The sequence below is a fragment of the Delphinus delphis genome, chromosome 2 (assembly GCF_949987515.2).
Source record: "Delphinus delphis chromosome 2, mDelDel1.2, whole genome shotgun sequence".
NCBI lineage: Eukaryota > Metazoa > Chordata > Mammalia > Artiodactyla > Delphinidae > Delphinus > Delphinus delphis.
The window spans coordinates 79,641,986-79,667,253 of NC_082684.1; the positions used below are offsets into that span (position 1 = coordinate 79,641,986).

Sequence of the window (25,268 nt, forward strand, 5' to 3'; positions counted from 1 at the left end):
GAAACAGATATTTTCTATTGGACATAAAGTAATGGCTTAAACCTGCAGTAATAATTTGCAGAGTGTGAAGTTTACCTAAAATGTTACATTTGACTTTTAAATATATATATATACACACCTAAAACGATTAATCTACCATGATTAATCCAATATTTTATCATTTATTTAACGAGAGAAAATTAGAAATCATTTATAAATACTGCCAAACTTAATGATACCAATAGAAAATATACCAGTTGATATCCAGGAGAACATAATGGTTAATCAGAAAACAGAACTTACTGGAGAAAAATGAATTATAATTAATGTTATATTATACCTGTTTAAAAAATAATATATATGTGTGTATATATATATATCTGTATACATATCTGTATCTGTATTCATCCACATGGCACATTAATAGTATACAGTGTAGTAAGATTCAGCTCACTTTGCAGCTGACCATCTATGGAATGTAGCTCCATTAAATCACTGGAGACTCACTTCTCACAATAATAGGGGAAAAAAAAATCACCCTATATCTTGCATTTCATGACTGAGCTTCCCTAATACATATCTCTGGTTTTGCTCGAAGAAAAAAATGCAGTCAAAGATGGGCAGAATGCTACTCCCAGCTTGTATTCACCAAATGCCAGGAACTGTAAAAACAGGATTCCAAGTTGAGGTTTCAGATACTTATTAAATAAAGACTTAAAATTTCCAAATATAAAATAATATTTGCATAAACAGGTTTATTATTTATGGAAGTCAACTAGGCAATATATATCAATGGCTTCAGAAATCATCATACACTTTGATCCATTAATTCCTTAGGATAGATTTGTCTGAAAATCTATCCTAAGGAATTAATTTTTTTTAATGTAGACAATAATTGATGTACCCACATCAAAGTGCTATTATTTATAGTAAAAATTAGATTCAACCTAATTTACAAAATTAGGGAATCATTAAGGAAATTATTATACAGCCACATGATGGAATATTAAGTAGCCATTAAATTATATTCATAAAGACGTTTTAGTGACATGAAAAACTGATATTTTAAGCTAAAAAAAATCAGTGTATAAAGTTATACACAAAAAGTGTGTGTGTATATCTATGTATGTGTGTTAAATATATGGGTGTGGAAAATATGTCAAAATGCTAACTCTGAATGACTGAATTTTGAGCAAGATCTTTTCTTATACTTTTATATATTTTCTTTAAGAATCAATTGTTTTAAGTATCAAAGAAAATTAAGTAATAATTTAGATAAAGGACAAGGTATGAAGAACAAGGGTGAGGATACTGCAAGGTTACACTGAAGCTATTCCACTGAATAAAGAAATTGTGTGTGTGTCTGCAAGAGGAGTACCAAAAACCTAGTGTCAGAAAAAAAGAAGCTCTTTCTTCTGACTACATGAGAGGTAAAAGACAGATGAAACAGTTAAGCAAAAAAACAAAAAAAAACAGAAAAAAAGAATGTAGAAAAGTCAGATCTATTAGAATCTAATAATTGGACAAAGAAAGCAAAGGGGATATATATCATCAATGCCAATGTGATTTTTTACTCTACAAAAGTACCAAATAGTTTAAGTAAATAAGTTAAGAAAATAAATTATAATAACACTTAGTTTTAGAATGTTTATTCCAAGTCTTGGACTGAATACAAGGAAAGAAACTAGTTACTATTAAATAATAACAAAACAAATTTCTAGAACCTCATTTTGTTTTCTATGAAGTTGACAGATACAAAGACTGCTGTTTTCATTTCTTTTACAAAACACAGTTAAAACACAACTTTAAACTGTCCAGGTGATAAAAATTATATACTGAAATGTGTACAATCCACAAGCTATGTCTTTTATAAAACAATATTTTAGCTACTATGTTAATTAGTAACAGTAAGCTATAACTTACTGTGTTTTCCCTTAAACTTTTCTTGACTGTAAATGCTTCATAATCATTTTCATTTCAGATTGCTTGATTGATCTGTTGATTCCAAATCAATAAAAACATGGAGTAAAGAGTAGTCACACTAAATCCATTATATAAAACAGGGAATTCAGTGAATGCACTGATTTTATACACAGTAGGGAATCAGTAATTATCAAATAACCATAAAGTATACAGAAAGCATCAACATAAGTTTGGCATCTTATAACTCTGTGAAATCTTCACAAACTAGATTAGTTTTACCTATTATACATCACTGTTTTGTCTAAAATATACACAAGTGACAGTCTGAGAAGAAACTATATATGCTCAATAGCATGAAGGAGAAATCAAGCTACTCAAAGCTGAAGACAAAATTTCTACCTGAGCATAAAGGTTCGAGAACTCCACCTGAAAACAAGGCCTCTTGATATTAACCTAAAATTAATGTATAAATTACCTAGTCTTTGATAGAAACTAGTCTATGACAACCCTAAAGAATATCTGAAATTAATATGATGATGCTTCCATAAATAAAGCGGAGAGGTGGTTTCTGGCTTTCCAAAGCAACTAATTTAAAACAGTAAGAAGTGTCTAATTAATGACCTCAGGATACACTGAATTGGAAGTCTGACCTAATTTAGAACAAAATCACACTTCACTTTGGCAAAACTGGTACTGTGGTGGAAGCACTGAAAAACTGTTAACATGTAATTATCCACTCTCCATTGTGGAGGACCAGGACAAGGAAGAAGCTTAGAGACTCTAAGACTAAATTGGTTAAAAATAAACTACTAAGTTATTTGAAGGTATTAATCAAAATTATAAGCTAAATCAAGATTCGTAAGTATAATCCACAAACAGGCTTAGATGGAGCAATACTGAGCCTTAAAGACCACAGGACTCTTAGGAGAAACTCAGTGACAATGGCCAGACAAGGAAGGATGAATGCAAACTCATGCAACAAAGGTACACTACAAGAAACATGGAATATTTTTAAAAGAGCAAAGATTTCATCACAAATAATAATTCTGATGAATACATAGCAGTAACTTTTTCCCTTAAAACTCAAAGTGCTAAGTCCTTGAGACAGGCACTATGCCTTAAATCATCTACATCTCTAGCAACTAGAAAAAAAAAAACCTAGAAAAAAAAAACAAGAGAAAAAATAAACGTATGTTAATGTTCTACAACTCACAGAGCATGTGTAAACATTATGAATAATGGTTATATAGTATGTGACTTCCTATCTTTGCACCTCTTGCATTTATCACCTTACTGAAGCTCAAAGAAAAAAGCATACAGAATAAAATCATGTGAAGAATTCCTCCTCACATTGTTTTCTCATATAAACTTTTCAAATTCTACTGATGTGACCATTTTCTGTCTACAAAGCTTTTCCGGTTAATAAGATTTTAGTAGGTGGCAACTGCAAGACCCTTTAGAAAAACTGAACCCTGGAAAATATTCAATTAATTCCAGCAATATCAAGCTAAAGCAAAGTCAAAAACACACATAGTGAAATGCATAAGCTTTGACATCATATTCACCAACGTCAAAGAAACTGATATCTGAAGCACAAAGAGGAAAGACAATTAAAGACAAAATAAGGAGTAGCAGAATTTCTACCACACTATGCCTGAAGACACAGAAGAGCATGGTTAACTGCTCTAAGGACCAGATCAACAGATAAACCAGGACAGATAACAATGATCTTAAGTTAGTTAACTATGAGCAATGCTCTACCGCTCTAATGCAAAAGAAGCATAATACTTAGTGACTAAAAATAATAATAATAATAATGATAATAATGTAATAGTTAACATTTATTGAGGCTTCCTTTATGATCTATTTTACTGTCCCATTAATGCTCAATCCTATGATGTAGGTACTATCACTAGCCCTACTTTACAAATGTGAAGGCCCCACTTTATAAATGTGAAAGCTAGAGAAATTAACTAAACCAAGGTCATACAGCTAGCATGTGGTAGAGCCTGGAACACAGACAAGTCTGACTCCAGAGTCCCCACTCAGCCCTTGGAAACAAAGAAATCCCCAACATTTCTTGTTACATAAAACCTTGGTTTTCTGAACTATATGTAATTATGAAGATATCATTGGTCATAATTAAAGTAAAAGGTGAAAATATACAGTGTAACAAGGGCTATCAACCTATTTTTGGTCTCCAAACACTGACAACATATTATTCCCCATCACAACCCAGTGATGGAGCTGAGGAGGAAATACCACCCAGCTAATCCTGATATACCCACCTTGAGAATTCCACAGTATACATACACACTTCTTTTTTTGTAAGCAGTACTACTTAAGGCTCCACCCAAACCTTGCTTGTAGCTCCAAAAGATTTTTAAATAAAATGTATATTCAAAGATTTTTGCCACATTTCTCTCATGCAAGACTCACAATAAAAAAATTTCAGCACATATTTCAATATCAACTTATAATAAAGAAAACTGAATTAGTAAAATAATAATAAAATGCTATTTTTTTCTCAGGTTTCATTCAGCAGTGGTAATGGTCTTGTCTCACATTCTACCACCTTGAAGAAATTTAAAGAAGGATTTTTTTTTTAGAGGACTGCTATAAAATTATCACTGACATTTTAATTAAAAAAAGACATGTATGTAGAATAAACAGGACATTTCCTCTAACAGTCTGCAGTGGCTGCTCCATTGCTTCTTTGTACAGTCTGGGTAAATCATGCAGGCTCTAACTAGACAGAGCAGCTGTATTTCACTGTCTTCAGTAATGTAATCTACATTTATCACTATTTTAATTAAGCGAATTCCTAATTTGGTACTTCCATTGCAAAGAAAAAATACCTTATTAGTTTTTTTTGGTAGACAGCATCTTGTCAGTCTTGTAAACCAGAATTTAATTTTAAACATGTTTCCTACTGCAACTGGCCATTATTTTAAAAAGAACTACCATATTTGGTTTATTAAGAGCTTGTTCATTTTCAATGTAAAGGCTTAAACATTGGTTGCTTCTTTAAAATGATTTAAAAAGATGCTTTTGCAGTTCTCAATGTTAACCCAAGTGATATACTAAAAACAATATGTGCTTTATTATAATATTAAATTCAAGGTTATTCAAAATCAATATGAAGCACAGTAAGAACCTTACAAGAAAAACAATGCTTTACAGAATGTTGAGAAAATTCAATTCAGTAGTTCTTAGAGAAAGATTATGTTTATCATCGGGTTATGTGAAATGCCTGAATATTTAGCTAAATCCATCACTGTGGAATAAAGCAGCTTTTACGTTTTGAAGACAAGTTCTGAATTTTTAAAACTTCATTTCCCATTATTATTTGTAGTTAGAACAATTTGACTTTAAAGAATAAGTATATGAATTACTCTGAAGGTGTGCTTGTTTTAAATGGTTCACAGAGAAACAGTTACTGTAATATTACGTCACTGCATTAAATTGTGAATTTTAATACATATGATATCTCGAATCTTACATATCAATAAAAAAGCCCCGATGTTAAAAAAATTTTGTAGTCAGCACACATTAATTGAGCATCTTTTATGTGCCAGGTAAAGAATTAAGTGCTTTGTATTCAAACCAAAGTAGAACAAAGCCTTTGCACAAAAGAGGGTGTGTGTGTGTGTGTGTGTGTGTGTGTACACACATATACATTTACAGTACAGTACCAAGTGATTTTTAAACTTTGCTCCTTTGAAGGGGAGGGTCTTTAGTGACCCAAGTCCACTTCGACCAGAAAAGTTCCACCTTCATCTATTTTTACACATGTCTTTTTTGCAGCCAGGTGAAGAAAGCAAAAGCCGCTTACCTAGAAAGTAGAATAAGGGCTCTAGACTACCTCTAAGAACACAGGTAAATGAAGAGTATCCTAACTGTTCCCAGATATACTGAGGGAAAAAAATAAAAGACTCCCTTTTTTTTGAGTTTCATTTATTATCAGTTTCACATGTTGCCAACTATTGGTTTGTGGGTAAATGTCTACTAAAGTAAAGTTAATAAACATGGCCTTTTTAAGAAGTTTGGGGATGAGGTCTGCAGGGAATTGAAAGTTAATGCACCATCTCACTTTGTCAGTCCACATTACCAAGGAATGCCATGCCAGCTTTCATATTCACATAAATCATCAGAAGTTATGAGATCAGAATTTTTAAAGAAATCTATAGTGCATTAAATGTGTTCTAGATTTATATTAAAACTTCCCCATGTAAAACAATACCACTTACCTTCACACTGATTTTTGGACTGAAGTTACCATGTGAGCATCTATAATGACTTGGCCAATTAATACACATTATCTCTCATCCCTTACAAAACCTCAAAAGATAAGCTATTTTCACTCCCGTTTGACAGATGAGAAAGCAGGCTCAGAGGTTAAGAAATGTGTTCAATATTACATAGTGAATACAAGGAGAAGCTAGGATTTGGGCCCATGTTTTTTTTATTAAAATACTTTCAGAAGCAAAATAAACTTAGCACTTGAAATTTTTCTCTTCTAATCACAGCTAAATATGATGCCTTCTATTACTATCATTTAACAGCTGTACATAAAGTTGTTTTACAATGAAAAATTTAGCTATCGACATATATGATCAAATAGGTTACCAAAAAAGAGAAAGGAAAATCTAAAATTTAAATCAATGCTAATTAATGACAAATACTTTAGTCATTGTGTAACTCCCTTAGTTTGAATTTAAATAATGTCATGTATAAAGCCTGGGTTACCCAATTCAGGAACAAGTAAAAGTTAAGTTCTAGGCAGCCCACTCAGGCTCTAATTAAATAGAAGAAATGAGTACAAAGGAACTAAATTATTTTTTGAAATACTCCTATTGGAACTCAACTTCAAAAAGATATTTCATGAAGAGACAGTAAAGCTTGTAAGATTCCTTCTATCTCAAATTACTCTGATGAATGTCTGATAAAATTGAGATTTACCACTGGATAACAAGAGGTAGCCAATAATTCTAAATGAAAACTCAGAATGGTCTTTTGTTCCCTTTGTTTAAAGTAAAGCCGCTAGTGAAAAACAAGAATGTCTGCTTAGGAAAAAGGAGTCTCTTGTCTGAACAAAACTTAAATTTAAATATCCTGCTTCTTACCTGAATATTCCAAATCATCTACATTTATCTACTGTTCACTAAAAGACTATAGAGGGCACTGTTGCATTAGCTTTGAAGCTTTACAATAGAAGCTGAGAAAAACGTCTAGAATGTGTAATTTCTTTAAAGAGTCAAATGCATGGTAATCTACTAAGCCTAATAAAGGGAAAAAACCCAAAATGTATGTTTTTCTAAAATAGGCTGAACTTCAATGGGGCAAAAAACTTAACAAAAACAACTGTCAATTTGAGAACACCGCATTGCACACATTTTGCATTTCCCTTTGTAGTGCTTTCATGAGAAAGGTAACTAATCATAGCACCTCCTTATCCAATGGAAACAGCACCCCATTGCAAAATCCTCTTCACAATCAATAGGAAAACGAATGTGGCACCTCATGCAATCCTTCCATAATTCTATCAACAGAAAGAATGCAGTCTGTTTGCATACTTTTGTCTAAAAGGCCAATTCCATTTGTCCCCTCTTTGGGAAAAATGACAGCTACAGATCCATCACCCTCACATGAAAGTAAACAAACTGCAAAAAAACAAAACAAAAAAAGGATCAAAATTGAAATCCTCACCATTTTTAAACGAAATTCTATTACATGTAAAAACTCAAACTCAAAGCAAAATAGAAAAAACAAGTTTTTCTTCAGAGATGTGAACTTTATGCTATTGTGCAACAGTTCGGGGATATAAAAGAAATAAGTTATATACAACAATATTCACTAATCGTATAATTACATACAGATAGCATTCAAGCTTTCCATGTATTTTCTGTCCTCTCACATCATTCCCTGTTACAATTCTTTGCAACTAAATTCGATTAAGTACAGTGCCAAAGATCTTTTTTAATATATATGTTTGCAATGTATTACAATGAGGCTAGTATATAAAATACAAAGATTCTTATTACCCTACCACTTAAGTTTTTTCCACTTGTTTATTCACCAAAAATTAAAAATTTTGACACAAATAATATAAATGGGAAAGGAAAATTAAATTATTTATTTTGGTAATTTAAAAATAATGTCCTGAATTGCTGAAACACTATATAGCTATAAGAATTAAAACATCATGACCAGACTACTAGAGATAATATGTAAAATGAGAAATGCATTAATATATATCAAATCATAACACCACATTAGACGTTAGACGAATCAACATTAATAAAGGTACCATCATAAAACTAAGGCCTTGGGAATTCCCTGGCAGTACAGTGGTTAGGACTCTGTGCTTTCTACTGCCGAAGCCAAGGACCTGGGTTCAATCCCTGGTCAGGGAACTAAGATCCCACAAGCTGCACAGAGCGGCTCAAAAAATAAATAAATAAATAAAATAAAACTAAGGCCTCTAATAAAGACTCCCAAATTCCCTAGAAAAACAGTATACAATTCATTTTGTCACTCTCAAACTTCCAGAGAGATTAGCACGTTCTCTGAAATCAAAGTGCAGAACTGTGAAAGTGTTAAAAATTCTTCAATAATATGTCAACCTACTCATAAATCAAAAAGAGGGGAAGGGGTTTCAGCTGGTATGTAGATTTCATTTTATTACAAAAGCCCCAGTTTAACAAGTTATTTTCAGCCAATAAAAGTCAAAAGTAAAGCATTGTTGAAGTGGCCAGCACTGACTCTAAGGCTTTAACTTATTAACTTAACCAAAATGCTACTTGAGTATTGCTCCCTTAAATTATTAATTTATGAGTTTTGCTTAGTCTCCTCCTGAGGCAAGGCAGTTTGTAGGTATATTGAGTGCATGTAAATAAACAGAAAGTTTTTATAATAGTCTAATAATACACTAAACATAATAAAACAACCTCTTTTAATGAACATTGAATGCGCAATCCTATAAACCAAGTTTATATAAATGGGCCATGTAATTTAAAGAAACTGTAAGATCCTCTAGGAAGTAAATGCATAAAACCAGAAAAATTAAACATAAGCCTATTGCTTTTCACTGATCTGATAAAATGCATACAGCAGAAACAAAGTGCTGCTGTGACTATGAAGAGTATGTCACACGCAATTTCAAAGAAATCTAAGAGAAATGTCGTGAACTATGAGAAAATTTATTTGCAATATTGTTCTTCATCTACCATAAGGATAATTGAAGAAAGAAAGAAAGAAAGAAAGAAAAAGAAAGAAAGAAAGAAAGAAAGAAAGAAAGAAAGAAAAACAGGTTATGTCTTTAATATTCAGGATATTTAAGTAGATATTTTAGTTTCCTATTATAAAAAGAAATGTAGCATACTAAAATCAACTTCGGTTAACTCTAATTTATGCAACGCTTGACTGTGAGCAATAGCTGCTAAAAGGATGCAGCATTGTTGATTCATATACAAGCATTTTACTTAACTACACTGGATAATAGCAGTGCTCCTAAAGGAGTATAAAAAGCAAAGTGATTAGCAGTCGTTACTGTTAATTAGGGCTCACATTACATTCCTTGGGATGAATCTCCTTTAAGTTGAATACATGGAAAGTTTATTTTTGAAGGACTGCCAAACCTTGCCTAGGTAAGTAGTGGAATAAGCCGTCAACTACCAGTAAGCAAAATAAAAAACAGGGACAGATCAGCATCCAATTAGTATGTCTAAGTTTTTAAACAGGAAAAGGTTGAGGAGAATGAGTAAAACTGGAAACTCATACTTCACATTCTGCAATCTCGCTGATAAAAGGAGGAAATGGTGTGTTTATCAAACTTGCTGTGAGCGCACAGTTCATTCAGAGTCCTGTAAACAATCGCCTGGCTGCCCACTTCCAAATGCATGTGAAAATCTTTGGGATTCAGAGCGTCATATTCAGCAAGCAAGGTCACTCTACTGATGCCCTGGAAATGGGAAATTAGGAAAACCTGGCAATCAGAGGTTTAGGGCTGACCAGAAAAAGCCCTGAGGCTGGCTCACCATCTTTCACCACCAGTCAGGCTGTCTCTGCCTATTCAGTATTAACACAGCAGGGCTGCAAGTGAATGAAAAGAACCCCACACACCTAAGTGGGACATTGGCTTTCTTGTTTAGAAAATGATAGGCATTTGTCACAGAAGGAAAAAACAAACAAAAAAACAAACAAACAAACCCCTCAAACACAGCTTCAAGAACCAGCTCTAAAAAGAAAAGAAAAACAGGCTCCTGATGAAGCTTCAGTAAAGGACCTGGGGAATGGCAACATCCTGTTGATTATCAGGTTTCCCTGACTCCTATACCATTCTGTGCATTTTAAGATGGAAGCCAAATCTTCAACAAAGAAGCTTCAAAAGCAATGCATGCTCATTAGAGGAAAGAATCAAAAATTCCAACGTGCAAAAATTACACCAATGCTCTTAATACTTTCCATATACAGACTTAAAAATTTATCCTTCAGATCTTTTTCTATGCATATATTTGTACAAATACTTTTACAAAAATGTAATTATACCATACAGAGTATTTGGTACTCCATTTCCTTCTCCTAATAATATATATATAGATATATTTCTGCAACTTCAGTATCCACTGTATGGATACACCATAATTTAGTTTGCCAGTCATTTCTAAATCTTTCAGTACAACTTTATTTCCTTAGAATATATCCCCCAAAGTGGAAGGGCTGGATAAAGAGACAGTGTATTTTTTGTTGTCTGATGAGTTCTGCCAAATTACCCTCAGAAAGGCTGAACCAATTTCTAGGGCTGTTGGCAGCACATAAAAGTACTCACTTCTCCAAAACCAGTATCATTTCTTAATCCTGCCCAAGTGATAGCTGCATTTTTGAGTTAGTGAGGTTGAACATTTTTTGGCTATTTGAATTTCTTTCTCTGTGAAATGCCTGTTCATATCCTTAGCCCATTTCTCTATTTGCAGACCAGCTTTTAAACATCCCAAGAAAAAGTGATGAAAAGAACTCATCAAATGCTACTTTACGGGATCACCAAAAAGAGATTATTTTAAAGACAAGACGGCAATTGTATGGACACTAAAACACCCTATTAGGATTGGTAACTGAACACGTAGTTATTTTACAACATATTATATTATAGAAGAAGACTTCCCAACCCACCTAAAAAGAAAAAGAAAAATTAAAAACTGAACTGGTTTAACAGATAACTAGTAAGAACCTGCTGTATAAAAATAGAATAAAATTCAAAAAAATAAAAACTGAACTGGTTTTGCAAATATTATTTCAATGAAGCTATCTTTGCTTTCCATAAATGCAGAAGCTATCACACCAAGGTGGCATCATCAGCAATGTTCTGTTGCTGTTGTTATCTTTTTGCTTTTCCGTTATTCCAGGAAAAAATTTGAATACAAAAAACTTTGAAGTACCTTATTAGCTACTTTGATAAGTCAAGGAAGGAGGCTGTAACTATAAATGATAGACAAGTTCCTCATGCTATTCTGGATCAAGTAATCAATAAAATGTGTCTTTCTTGAGAAAAGTACTAAATATAAGAAAAAAAATGAAAACTGCCCTCCTTCCCTAAAAAGTCCATTCAATTTAGGGCCTTTTCTCATAGAATCAAGAAACTGACAATGCAGCCAAATATACCAATTCCTAATTCATCTTCAGAACCAGGTTTAGATTAGAATGTAATTTCAAGCTACAGATCATGTCTTTTCTTTTTCAAACAGCCTAAAAACTTGAAAAGCTGTTACCTAAACCAGTGCTTCTCAAAAAAAGTTAAGGACCACTTTTTTAAAAAAGATTTCCAAACCTACAAAGACCAACACTTTTGTAAAATACAATTAAAATGAATTACAAAAGAAAAAATTAAGAAGATAAAAAACACAAGGCCAAATTTTTATTATTAGATTCAACAAATATAAAATTATTCTCAAATTACTATAAAAGTTTCTAAATACTTATCTTCAATTTCTATAAATAGCTGACCTTGCGCCAACAGCAAACACTTCTTGGACTAGCACCAGCCCCTAGACCATACTCTGAGTAGCAATAATCTAAAACTATTCTGAGAGCTTTGAAATGAGATGAGATCGCAGATGATAGATCATTTTAATCCAAGACATAGTAACTCCACCTCCCCTTATCAAACCACATACCTGCCCCTCTGTCTCACTGCTAATTCACACATGCCTTATTGGTCTATATATGTATTATATATGTATTGTTATATGGTAATATCTGCATGAATTAACACATATGTAATGCTGGGAGACAGGAGAACACAGTGATTAAAAGTACATGTTCTACTTTCTAGCTGTGTAACCTTGGACAAGTTATTTAACCTCTGTACCTCAATGACATATCTGTAACACAGGGATAATAAACCAGGGTTGAGGTAAGGATAAATTAGAATATAATGTGTAGAGATTAGAACAGTGCCTGGCAGGTAGTGCTACATGAACAATAGCAACTATAATTACAATAAGACAAAAATAATTGAAAAAAAATCACATGGCTCTGGGCTTTCTAACAATCAATATAAAGAGGAAACTAAAATGAGTTGTGTGATTTAGTGTTCATACAATAAAAACCGTCTTAATAGTTATAGTAAGGCAAACCACTATAAAGACTAAGTCCTGAGAGAAATTTCACCCTTGGATCGTTATAAAGTTGAACATGTAATATGGTGAAAATCTTCAACAGCATCCCTAGGGCAAATACACAATGACAAATTCTGCACACCTCTTATGGACAAGGCACCATGATGAACACTGCAGAGTATCCAAAGTTGAAAAACACAAAGTTGTGCCTTCAAGAGGCTATAAACTGACAAGGAAGATATAATACATATGCAAATAATGATGTAAAACAAGGCATAATGTAATAACAACCCAAAAGAGTAACTAAACACAACAGAAATTCAAAAAGAGAAAGCTACATTTGAGAAAATCAGGAACACTGCTTTTTGTATCCCTATCCTTTTCTCTTAGAACATAAAATCCAAAGGCTTATTAAGGACCATCCAGAACACACACAAGGTCCAAGCCTGTTGGCCCTTCTCTGGTCATCATTTCCTACCTGAAATTATAAGATGCTACTTTTCACTCTATTATTTTTGAGATCTTAATATTTTTCTTGAGAAATGCCTGACATCCCCATCTGCTCTCAGATGCTACCTCCATAGTACTTTCCTCTTCATTCTTTGGAAGCCACAGAAGCTCCCTCTGATCTCATAGCAAATAGCTCAGTGGACAATAGATTCCTAACCTGAGTAGTCATGTGTACCCCTAGGCTACAAGGCTTTCTGAAATTGATGGTTAAAATAGTAGTTCTTAAACTTTTGAAAAGAACAGATCACTGTGAGTCTATGATAAAAATTTGGACCTCTCCCCAGAAAAATTTACATTCACAAAAAATTTGCACAAAATTTCAGGGTTCAAAAACACCTCTCCCCTCTAAATTAAGAAATCATGTCTTAAAGTATCAAGTTATCTTGCACTGAAGTCCACTAGCCTGATTCTTACTAGCTTTCTGTGATCAAGTCCAGGTTATATGACCACTCAAAATCAGTACAACTTGCGTGAGGGTTAAGAAGTCACAAAAATGACTGTGAAACCAATAAAAATCATTAGAGGAGGGAAATTGTGAAAGGCTCAAAAGGGAAGACCACGGGTTATGTACAAAGTGATGATGATTCTTCCTCCTCTCCTCACCACCTTGCAAAATTAGTATGTAGGAAAGAATTCACAAGGGAACTGGTTTTAAGAGAGACCACAGACCACGTCAATGGCTCTAGAACTAATCTTATAGTAGGCAGCAAAGTATTTTGCACAAGGAAGGGAAAATAAATGTCTGATAAATAGTTCTGCCTCTTCTGATTTGTCTCTATTTTTATAGAAATCCATAGGGATCAATATTAGCTAAATTTTGTGAAGGTTAGATAGACTCAGATTAGTAAGTCTAATTTAACAACTGCTCATTCAGCACCTACTCTGTGCAAGTACACAAAGTGACCACATGCCTCAGCACCATAGATTCTATGAATAAGGGTAGGAAAATTCTGCTGGCATTGAAAGGTAAATTGCTCTTACATACAGGAGTGTACATAATTGTCCCATTTTACTGCCTCTGGACATTCTAAGGGCCATTTTTTAAATCTGTTAATTCTTTACATACTATTTCAAAAGTCAAAATTCTCTATATTTAGTTCATTAACCCTCCATGAAAGTCCTTGCTTAAGGCTTTTTACAAATGAGTTAATAGCAAATATACTGCTTTGATTTTAAAAATAAGCATAGTTTAATCCTAAAAGAACACGCCAAAATAATTTTTAATGGAAAAAAAAGCATCTATTAATAAGAACCTTTGTCATCTTTGGGTTCACTTCTTTATCTTCTTTTGAAACAATCCATGCCTCAGTTTACTCATATAGGAAACTAGACAGAAAACATTATTTCCACACATCTCTTGGAAGGTTGAACTATCTGGCTGAAAGAGTCTAAAAAAGACTCAGAGGGCCAAAAATTAAGGCAACAAATGTAGTAGAATAAATTCAATCCAATATATAATATAAATTTGCCCCCATTAAAACCTCTTTCACAATTTGAACGATTACCATTCTTTTTCTTCTCTGCATTAATGTACTAATAAAGTCAAGAGGAATTACACTCATCTCCATGCCAACTTGCAGCTACTACTTAATATTAATATACTAATGGAAATTTGTATGCGATGAAAAAATTGACTTTATTTAGCTGTACTGGATTATTTTGGAAGCTAGGGAATAAAGGAGAAAGAAAATCTGAGACTGACATGAAGTTGACAGGCTTTAAAAAAAACTAACTTATACAGCATCTTTTTTTCTAGAAACTTAAAGAGGCTCTCATATATTTTCTCATTTATTCTCAAAAGAGATAAAAAGGATAAAAGGAAGATATACCCAAATTTTACAGATGGAAAAACTGAATTCCAGAGGAGAACAGTTGAACACAATGCCTGTATAGTCCGTAAGAAATAAAAAAGAATGAAATACAATCCTTGCCCCTTGAAGTAATTATAACCTTTAAACAAAAACCCACAACAAAAACAAATTATACAACAAAACAGAGCCAGTAGCTCTGGATATCAAGATAAATTAAGTACTATAAGAGAAATACAATGTTACATGAAAGGTCCAGAGAAGAAGATATTACATTCAGTGGGGGCATATCAAGGACGACATCAAGAAGGAGATGCCATGTTAAAGAAGGAATTGGAGAGGAAATTCCTGAATTTATTCAGGAAACTGAATAAAACATAGCACTCAGCAGGAAAGACAAGGACTATATGGGGAAGAATGAGTTCTGACAATAGTCTAGTGCAGGTGGAACACAGGTTCTATGTGGGGGAATACTGGGAAAATATGAAAGATAAGATGAAGTCATATTGCAGAGCACCTAGGGGGTCAATGGTAAACAGCAAAGGTTTTTGATGAGGAGACAAATGTGACTGGATCTACACTCTAGAAAGACTACCCTGGCAGGAGTTTGCAGGATACGTTATAGAGTGTGAGAGAGTGGAGAAAGACCATGGTAATTTGAATCCCACCTACATGTATGACTATTATGTTAAAAGCATTAATATCATACATTGTACTTCCCTGTAGGTGCTTTTATTTAGAGTCAAGAAATATGATGGACTATTTTAGCTGACGTGTACTACATACAACCCTATGAAGAAAATGTAAAAGGACCATCAAGACAAACATTTATTAAGAGTTAATCTTGATTAAATGAACCCAGATTGATATGAAGCACCTTCTATACCATCCTATACCAGATTAAAGAGATGACAAAGATAGGGTGCTGCAAAATTGAGGATCACAATATTTGTAATAGATAGCTATTGTAATTCATTTCATTATCAACAGTGCCCAGTGAAAGCTGAGTAGATTAGCCATGGAACTGTCAGTTTACAAGGTACCTTACACAGACTCCTTGTCACTTTTTATTTAAATATTACCATCAAGCCCTATTAATCCACCTCTTCAATGTCCTCTTCAACTTTCCCACTGGTACTCCCCAGTTCAGGTCCTCAGAACCTTTCAGCTAGCCGAGTATCTCAGTTTTCAATTTGAACTCCTCATCTCCAGAATTCCATTTCCCTAATCCATTTCTTACATTATTAGTGGTTCACGCTAATGACCTTCAACCATATAATTCTATGTCATTTCTTTTGCAAAATCCTTCAAGGTAGTGGTTTTCAAACTTGTTTGACCGTGACAATTTGTTTAACAGTAAGAAACACATATATATATGTAATGTTAACAGCCTAGCATGCACACACACGCGCGTGCATGTTTCCCAAAATAATAATTAATCTTACTACATACACTTCATTTTGATGTTTTCTATTTTATTCTAGCCTCTTTCATTTAAAGGAAAAAAATGTGACCACTAAACTGAGTTTGGAAAATACTGCCTTAGGGACTCTTCACTGCCTGAACTTGGTCTAAAATTTAAGACAGTCTTTTTTGTGGCTTCAACCTACCTTTTCAGACTTATTTCCCACTACTCCTTGAACTCTTGAGCTCTAGCCAAGAGCTAGGCTCTAGCCTAATATATCTCATGATTTCCTGCTTCCATGACTGTGGCTAAACTATGCCCTAAACTTGCAACATTCTCTTGGTCATTTTCCATGCCTGCCTTTGTCAAAATTGAAACAACCTTTAAGGATATCAAATGTAACTTCCCCTGTAAAACCTCTCCTGATTCCCCAACACGGGACTTTTTTCTCCTCTGAATCCCCAAGCCTATTAAATGCACACTCTAATGGCAACTCTACATTATATTAGTTTCTTTGTGTATGTGTCTTACCTCATTAGGCTCTGTGAAGGCAGAGACTATACCTTGTACATTTCTTTACTCTACAGTAGTGGTACATTATAAGCATCCAATTAATGTTTGCAAAACGAAAGACATAAAAGTCTCTAAATGGTAGTAGTATAGGTTAAAGTTAACAGGAAAAGTCAAGGTCAACTAACACATCCCTTTAATTCACTCAATTTTTTCACATGTCACAGAACAAGCCCCTATTAAATCATTTCTTACCAATAAAAAAGATAAGCTCTAAATATTTATTGATATTATCATTGATTTTATGGCTACTTTATGATTAAGGCACTACAAACTTGCTGAATGAAGACATTCCTTACTTAAAAGGGAAAGTTGACATAAAAAGTTCAGTTCAAGACCTATCATATTATTGTGTGACCACCAATAAAGTCCTATGTAACAAAAAATGTAAAGATAACAATATAGGAATAAAGTAATTTATACTTATAAATCTTTGTAATGTGTTCTCAGTCATTTAATAGTGAACATAACAAAGACATGGTAAACAACAGGTCTAGAAATGAAATAATAGACTGTAGGACAGAAACATACATGTAGCATCTTAGACAACACAACTCCAGAAGTAGACATTAACAAAAGGTTTCTTAAAAAATAAATAGTAGCATAGTCCAAAAAGTTAATAGGACACAAACATCAGAGGTTGAAAAGCATAAAAGCAAGAAATTTGAAAGACGAGACAAACATACCCAACATACTTTAAAATATATAGAGTAGATGATAAGATAGAAAGAAATCTATAATTCGTAGAAGAAAGGAATACAAGGACATAAAAATTAGTCAGTTGGTAAATTTATAGAGAGGCAATGAATCAGGCAAAAGATAAAAAGAAAGAGTATATAAGTGCATGTGTAATATACACACACATTCATTGACACTAAGTGGAGAAAGTTCAAAGTTGAGGAGACAGAACGATAGTTTTGCTAGAATGAAGGAGTCATGTTTTCCAGGCTTTAGGGGAAATCTATAGATGAAGACTCTAGACCTGTGATAAGTTTACAAACTGTAATAATTGATGAGTATGATCCAACATTTTATTTCCAGACAGATCATCCATCATGTACTTTCTCATGCATAGTTGACTTTACCATTAAAAGGGCCAGAGATGGCACAGCCTCAATAAAGCCACACCTGGGAGTCAAAATGACACTGGCCTGTGCTAATTCAGAGTTTTCCTATTTGGAGTCCAGAATCAATACTAGCAAAGCATTTCTTGTGCCAAGGGACTAGGCTTAATGTCCAAAATCTTGGGAACCAACAGGACTTGAGGCAAGCTGTGCAATGTTGAAGAGCCAGAAGCAATCTGTACAGGACTATGGGCCTGTTTAATTAGCTCTATGGGTTCTTCCTGAAAATCTTAAGGCCACCTTATATGTGCCTCCTGCTCTAAACCCTTTGGATTTGCCTCAAGCCACCCAATTATCTAGGGTTTTTCCCTGAGATTCAAAGTGAAAAGAGATCCACAAAGTAATTTTCCACCATAATAAGCAGGTTTTCTAAGGTATATATATGAAAAATAACTTGAAAAAGTGTCTGCTTAGCATTTTTATAAAACATTCTGCAGCTGGAAATTATTCTTGGTACACTTAGTGGTGACACTGCCAAATCTGATAGGACACCCTATTTTGAAAAGTTTCACTATGATGAAAAAAAGTTTCACTTCTATTTAAGCTTCTAAATGAAAAAAACAAAAATAAAATGAATTTGCCAATGGTTTTACATCATATTTTTAAACAATGTTGTGGCTCCCCTGCATTAGATAAATTATTATATAAAAATCATTTGTTAAATTTTGGACTAATTTGTTCAACTATCCTTTAAAAGTCATCCATATGCCAGGAACATAGCTGGACACTAGAGATATAAAAATGAAGAGTACTGAGGTTGTCTTTGAGGGCCTCACAGTCTAGCAAGAGACAATCATAAAAACAATCCTAGTATTGATTAAATCCTAAGAAGCACAGTAGAGGTATGGACAAGCTGCCAAGGAAGAGACAGGAAGGTGAATTAGAGCCTATTCCATAGAAGGGTATGAAGCAACAAGAGATTCTTCAGGAGAACAAACAGATAAAGGCGTAGAAAAGCATAGGCAAAGACTCAGATATGAAAAAGCAATCTCCTGGAAACCTAATTAGTTCATTATAACTCAAACCCAGAAGCTTGTGTGGGAATGGCAGGATCAGGATTAGACAGGTAGGCTTGCAAGGGCCTCTTCCTAAAGAGTCTTTTTTTGCCAGGCTAATGTGTTTGGACTTTATCTTAAGGGTGGGTTATTTAAGTATGTATGCAGATCAGCTGATGACAATGTGGTAGCAAGGCTGGAGGGTGCACAAGGCAATATTGAAGGCAAGTGGGCCAGTTAGAAGACTTGCACAGTATAGATAAAGAAACCATTTACGGTGGGAATGAAGTCAAAGGGTCAACTTCCGAAGTCATAGAAGTAATATCAAAAGGCCTTGTAGATCAAATGGTTATGGTTGGGGTGGGAGGCAACTGAGAGAAAGTGGAAGTCTGGTAGTGAGGTCCCAGGTTAGACTTAGGTAATGGGGTAAATGACAATGTTTTCAACTAAGAGGGAAATACAGAAAAGGGAGCAAGTTTGTGCAGAAAGATAATGAATAAGTTTTGAACTTGTTGAGTTTACCATGCCTACAGGATATTGAGGGGAGAAATCATGAGCAACTGAATATATAGGTCCTAGAGTATAAGCTTACTGTTGTAGCTCCAGTGGTCAACTATTTTTGAAAGAAGCCAAGAAGGAAGGAAGACAGGGAGGGAGGAAAGAAAAGAAGGGGGGAGGGGTGGGGAGAAAAGGAAGATCTCAAAAGAACCATTTAGAATGGTTCTCAAGTTTGTAAGCAGTTGGAACCTATTTATTCTCAGGAAACTTGTTACTCTTTACCCTCTGCCACAGTTCAGCCTTCTACCGGCCACAGCCTGCTTTATATTTGGAGACTTACCCTTCCAACAGTGGGTTCTGTTCTTCCCACAGATCCACAGTAGATGTGGTTATAGCAATCACGACTCAGTCTCTTGCTCCACGAATGGCACAGGATCTAGGCCTGTCCAATCAAATGAAATCATTTTCTCCCAACAACAACGCTTCATGGATGATACATGTCAGGCCACTGAGTGACAATGAAACATATGTGGATTTTCCCTCTAGCTATTTAAGATTAGAGCTTTTCCTACTAGGTAGGAAAATGTAACTGTGAACCATCTTCTAACTACAAGGGTCCAGACTGAGAATAGAATCAAAAGAAAAGAAAGGCAAGAGATAAAAACAGCCCAGCAGGCGGGTTGGTCACATAGTTTGTATCCTGTTTCTAATCTACTTGAAGCTAAACTTATCTTTAGGTCATTGTCAGTAAATTCTCTTTTTATTTAAACTAGCTTGAACATTACTTTCTGCTCCTTATAATCAAAAGAGTTCTGACCAATACAAAGAGTAAAGTAGCAATTGATGTTTTCTAAAAATTTTAAATTAATATCCAGTTTTAAAAAATAAGCTTTTCACAAGCCTGTCTATCAATAGTAAATATTCTATCTAAAAAAGAAAAAAGATCATTATTCACTTATTGTTGTATTCAAATTACAAGTGTCCACTAGGTAACCTAACATCATCAATACCAAGATAAAATGCCTAATGCAAAAAGGAACATGAAAGAAGAAAAGTACCAAAGATTAGAAGAGGAAGACTGAAATTGAATACTCAACTTAGGGAAGAATATTAAATGAATTCCATTGTAATGAAATTAAGACATATTTCTGGATCAAGAGATTCCATTAAAATGAAAACAAAGTTATAATCTCCAAAAAACAAAGAAAACGGGGGAGACACCAATGGAAAAGGAATTTCATTTAGTTTTCTTGAGTCAGAAAGCAGAAGAATAAGGAACGACAACTGATAAATCAACAGAGGAAGCTGTAACCTACTGTTTGTATGGAAGAGAAGAAAGCCAAGAAAGGAACCAAACGAGGCCACATTATTCTGAACTCTAGGTATAACAAGGATGAAATGTGAGGCTGGAAAAACTCTAATGTCAAAAGCGTTCACAGTCAGCTTTCCTCTTGCCTTATGCTTAGATATGAACAAGTAACCGAGACATTTGAGAAAAGCCTACAGCATGAAAGAGAAAGAAACATGAGAAAAAAAACCCAAAGAAAACATGAATATTTTAGGGAATGAAAGATAATGTTTAAATCTCTAATCTGTATTTTAAAATGGATGTAGGGACATTATATCTATAGAAGAAAAAACAGATTGTTATTAAAAAAGGAACAACCAATAAACAAGTTCTTGGCTACTGAAAATATGATTGCTAAAATAAAAAGAAAATTTCAACAAGAAAGCAGGTCATTTAAAGTGGAAACCTCACAGAATGTACAACAAAAAGATACAGAGATGGAAAGTATGTGAAAAAAGACAAGAGACATGAAAATTCAATCTGGGAGATTTAAAGTCTGACCAGTGAGGGTACCAGCAAAAGGGAATAAAGAAAGTCAAAGGGGGTAAATCATCAAACAGATAATGGAAGAGCATTTTGCAGAGCCATCCTCACACTGCAATTCTATTGACTCTGCCATGTTTTGTGTGTCATATTTGACAGCATATTCTCTTCCCTGCCACCCCCCAAAAAAAGCCACAACAGTTCTAGGTCTCATATCCACACATCCCTCTGCACAGGAGAAATACCTTATCTTCTGCCAACAATCCATCATCTTAGGCTTCATTCTATTTGGTACAATGCAGGTTAACAAAACCATCCCTGACCTAATGGCTACAGCCAGAATGCCATGTTGTGACTGGCTTTCACCTGCATTAATGCCACCCTAAACCATCATTAAGAGAAAGACGACAGAGATATGCTGCTACTCAATAGGAAGTTGCAGAAGGGATACAGGGGAAACAACCTTCAATTTCCAGTGCACTGTTATGACATTTCAGCATGTCAAACATAAAGACACAATCATAAAAGATAACAGAGAAGAAAAACAAGTCAGCTGGGGCTTCCCTGGTGGTGCAGTGGTTAAGAATCCACCTGCCAATGCAGGGGACACAGGTTCGAGTTCTGGTCCGGGAAGAACTCACGTGCCGCAGAGCAACTGAGCCCGTGCGCCACAACTACTGAGCCCCCGTGCCACAACTATTGAAGCCCGCATGCCTAGAGCCTGTGCTCTGCAACAGGAGAAGCCACCACAATGAGAAGCCCGCGTACCACAATGAAGAGTAGCCCTTGCTCAACGCAACTAAAGAAAACCTGTGTGCAGCAACGAAGACACAACGCAGACAAAAATAAATTAATTAATTAATTTTAAAAAACAGTCAGCTAAAAAGGAACAAATATCATATTAGCATCAAACTTTTCACTGGCAAAATGCTAGGGGACAATGGAGCAATGCCTTCAATGATTTGAGGAAAAATAACCTTCATTCTAAAATATTAAATTCAACCAATTTATCAATCAAATATGAGGGCAGAATAAGAACATTTTCAAAATCCAAGGATTTGAAAGTAATTCCTCTAAGGAAGTCTCTTAATGATGGATTCCACTGAAATTAGGGAATAAACCAAGAAAGAGGGCGATATGAGATCCAGTAAGAAGTGGCTCCCAACAGGTGGAGAAAGAAAGAATACATGATCCCTAAACATATTCTCCATAGAGATATGATGTTTAGATGTATCCTTCAGTAACTCTTTCATTGCTTTATGTGAATTAAAAGGAAAACACCCACACAATTTGAAAATTACTATATTTTCAGGAAATAATACAAGTTATCTATATATCAAACTAATCCAGATGAGAACCAAAATGACATTTTAATATTAAAGAAATTCTAAAGAATAAAAGACTAGCTATATCATAACCAGATATTTTGAAAACAGCTTGATATAAATATATACATATATATACCTGTCATAATTACCTGACAATCTATGAGACATAAAGGCTTATTGTATTTCTATTAGTTTTCATGACTCCTAGAAAATAGTTAGGAAACTTTTAATTCTGTAAATTCTTCCAAGTCTTTCTACTTATTTTCAGCAATTAGTCAATTAAACTCTTTGCAAAAACAAGTACCTCCTACTCAAAAATTAGCTCTAATATTTGGGGGGGAAAAAGAGTTTTACAAAAACAAAAGACTGACATACATATGAAAGTCACAAAACTGCAACCTGTTATAAATGAATGCTTAAAATGAAAATGAATCTAAATGCTTTCAATTCTTCATTAATATTCAAAGGATTAAAAAAATGCAATTCCATCTTTTCCTTAGAACAAGTGAAGTCTAACTTGAAGAATTATAGCTCCTCTCAATTCGTTTTTTCCATAATTACTCAATTATTCATTAGAATATGTAAGACCTCTATTGGAATCTTTGCACCGTGTTTTATAAATGGATTTAACTATAAAAGCCTGGTTATACAATCTCTTCCATAAAAGCAATATATTTCCAATATTTATGTCCTTAAAATATCCTATAGTAAAATTAATATTTTTGCACAGGAAAAGAAGGAACTATTTAGTCCCTGACAACCTGATAACATCTCTTTCAGCTATAGTTATAATTATCATGTAGGAACTTCCAAAGCAGAAGTTGTCAAGATTTAACATTAGCATTAATTTATGTCGTAACTGACGGTTACTATAAAGATAATGGCAAAGCATCCATTTCTCCAAAGACAGCATGGATTGAAAGGGAAATTTCTTCTTAATTACTACTAATCAGCCCATTTTTAATTAAATTGATTAGTAATTTATTATCTTCCCCTTTCTCGGAAGCCTGTTATTATCATGTAGTTTCTCCAAAGTTATCAGTTACCAGGGATTTTTAAGCAATCCAATTACCTCTAGTGTTGAGTCCCACCATTCTATAATATTGGTTTATGCTAAAAACTTAATACACAGTTTCTCTGTACCCTGAGAAAGAAATTTTGAAAATGCAGAATTTGCGCTCAGTATTTCACACCTCAAAGTGAATGCTGTCAAGGTTTTAGTTGTGCACATGGGAAGAAGTGAAAACTTCTTTTATGCCTTCCCCTTTGTTTGATAATCAAAATAGTTGTTATTAGCATGTACATCCCCAGAGGGAAGAAATCAGGTCCCTGTGATTTCCTTTGAAAAGTATCTACTTCTTATGCCATCCATAACTAGACAGTAAATTATGTAACAATTCTAAGTGTTTTCCCTACCAGTTTCTTTTTTAAGTAACTGACTATCAATGAGAATGAAAAGATAAAAGATAACTGCTTAATATAAAAGGATCTCTATTAATTAACATTTACTAAGTATAGTACTTACTAGATATATGAGTCCCATACTTTCTCTCCTAAATTTTCTGTCTAGAGAAATTAATAATGAATGCACATTGACTGCCAAACTCTTATATATAGGGACTTAAGTATTTAATTCATACCTCTTACTAACTTAAAGTAAGGCTCAGTCTCTCCCTTTCTTTAGGTCTATTTAAATTTCACCATATCAGAAAGGTCTTGCTTAACCACACCCTGCCATCACTCGTGATCACCTTGACTCTGCTTCATACTTCTTCATAGAACTCTTCACCACCAAGCATATAATTTGTTTGCTTATTGTCTGACTCCTTCTACTGGAAAGTAAGCTCCAACAAAACAGGACTTAGTTTGATCTGTTCATTGCCCTATTCTCAGTGCCTAGAACTATATATAACAAGCACATAGTAGGCATTCAAAAAGTACTTGCTAAAAACATGACTGAAAGGTCATCAGCTCCAAAATCCTAAGGAGAACTTAATTAAATATCATTTGATAGTTATGGGTGCCAGACTACACCAAAAGTTCTGTTTTTAAATACTATGTAATATAAAGGCATAGTAATAGTTTTCTAACCAAAAAGACAAAATATCCTTTCAAAGGACAGTTGGGCTACTAGCAGTTGTAAATTATTTATTACTAAATAACTCAGTAAATGTAATTTACTGAATTACACACTAAATTCAGTAAAGGTAATTAGTCACTGCATACCTTAACAAGTTTCAAAAGCTCATAAAGATCTTCAACCTCATCACCTTCACATTTGGTGTACACTCGTCCTGTATCCATGCTCTTTCCTCTTATGGTGCGGCGATAGAGGGGAAGAGCCATTGCTTCTGCATACAAATCAATGGCGTGATGACCCACTGTCTGATACATGTAGCTATCCAGTTCATCTGACCCCACTGCAACAATTAAAGTGGAAATAATCAGTCAAACAGAGTGAAAGAGAGTGGATTTGAAAGTCCACTGAAGTTTTACTGCTTGGAGAGCAGTCAACACAGTAAAAGCTTACTACACTATATCTCTCTTCAGTTATTAAATGAAATAAAATATATAAGAGCTGCACATTTGTTCAAGCTGCATCCAGTTCACATCAGCTCTGGTCATTTCTACCGCAATTAGAAATACAAGTATACATAAATTTTTGAAACTATATATAGAAC

The 25,268-nt window shown here is 34.0% G+C and overlaps 1 protein-coding gene across 2 annotated transcripts in view; it reads right to left on the bottom strand.

Annotated features, from left to right (window-relative positions):
• The window catches only part of DPH6 (diphthamine biosynthesis 6), a 179,377-nt gene that overhangs the window by 138,487 nt on the left and 15,622 nt on the right, over nt 1-25,268 (bottom strand). For both annotated transcript variants that reach the window (XM_060004955.1, XM_060004954.1), the window contains exon 3: nt 24,814-25,007. In XM_060004955.1, the coding sequence (XP_059860938.1) occupies nt 24,814-25,007 (194 nt within the window). The remainder of the gene's footprint in view (nt 1-24,813; nt 25,008-25,268) is intronic.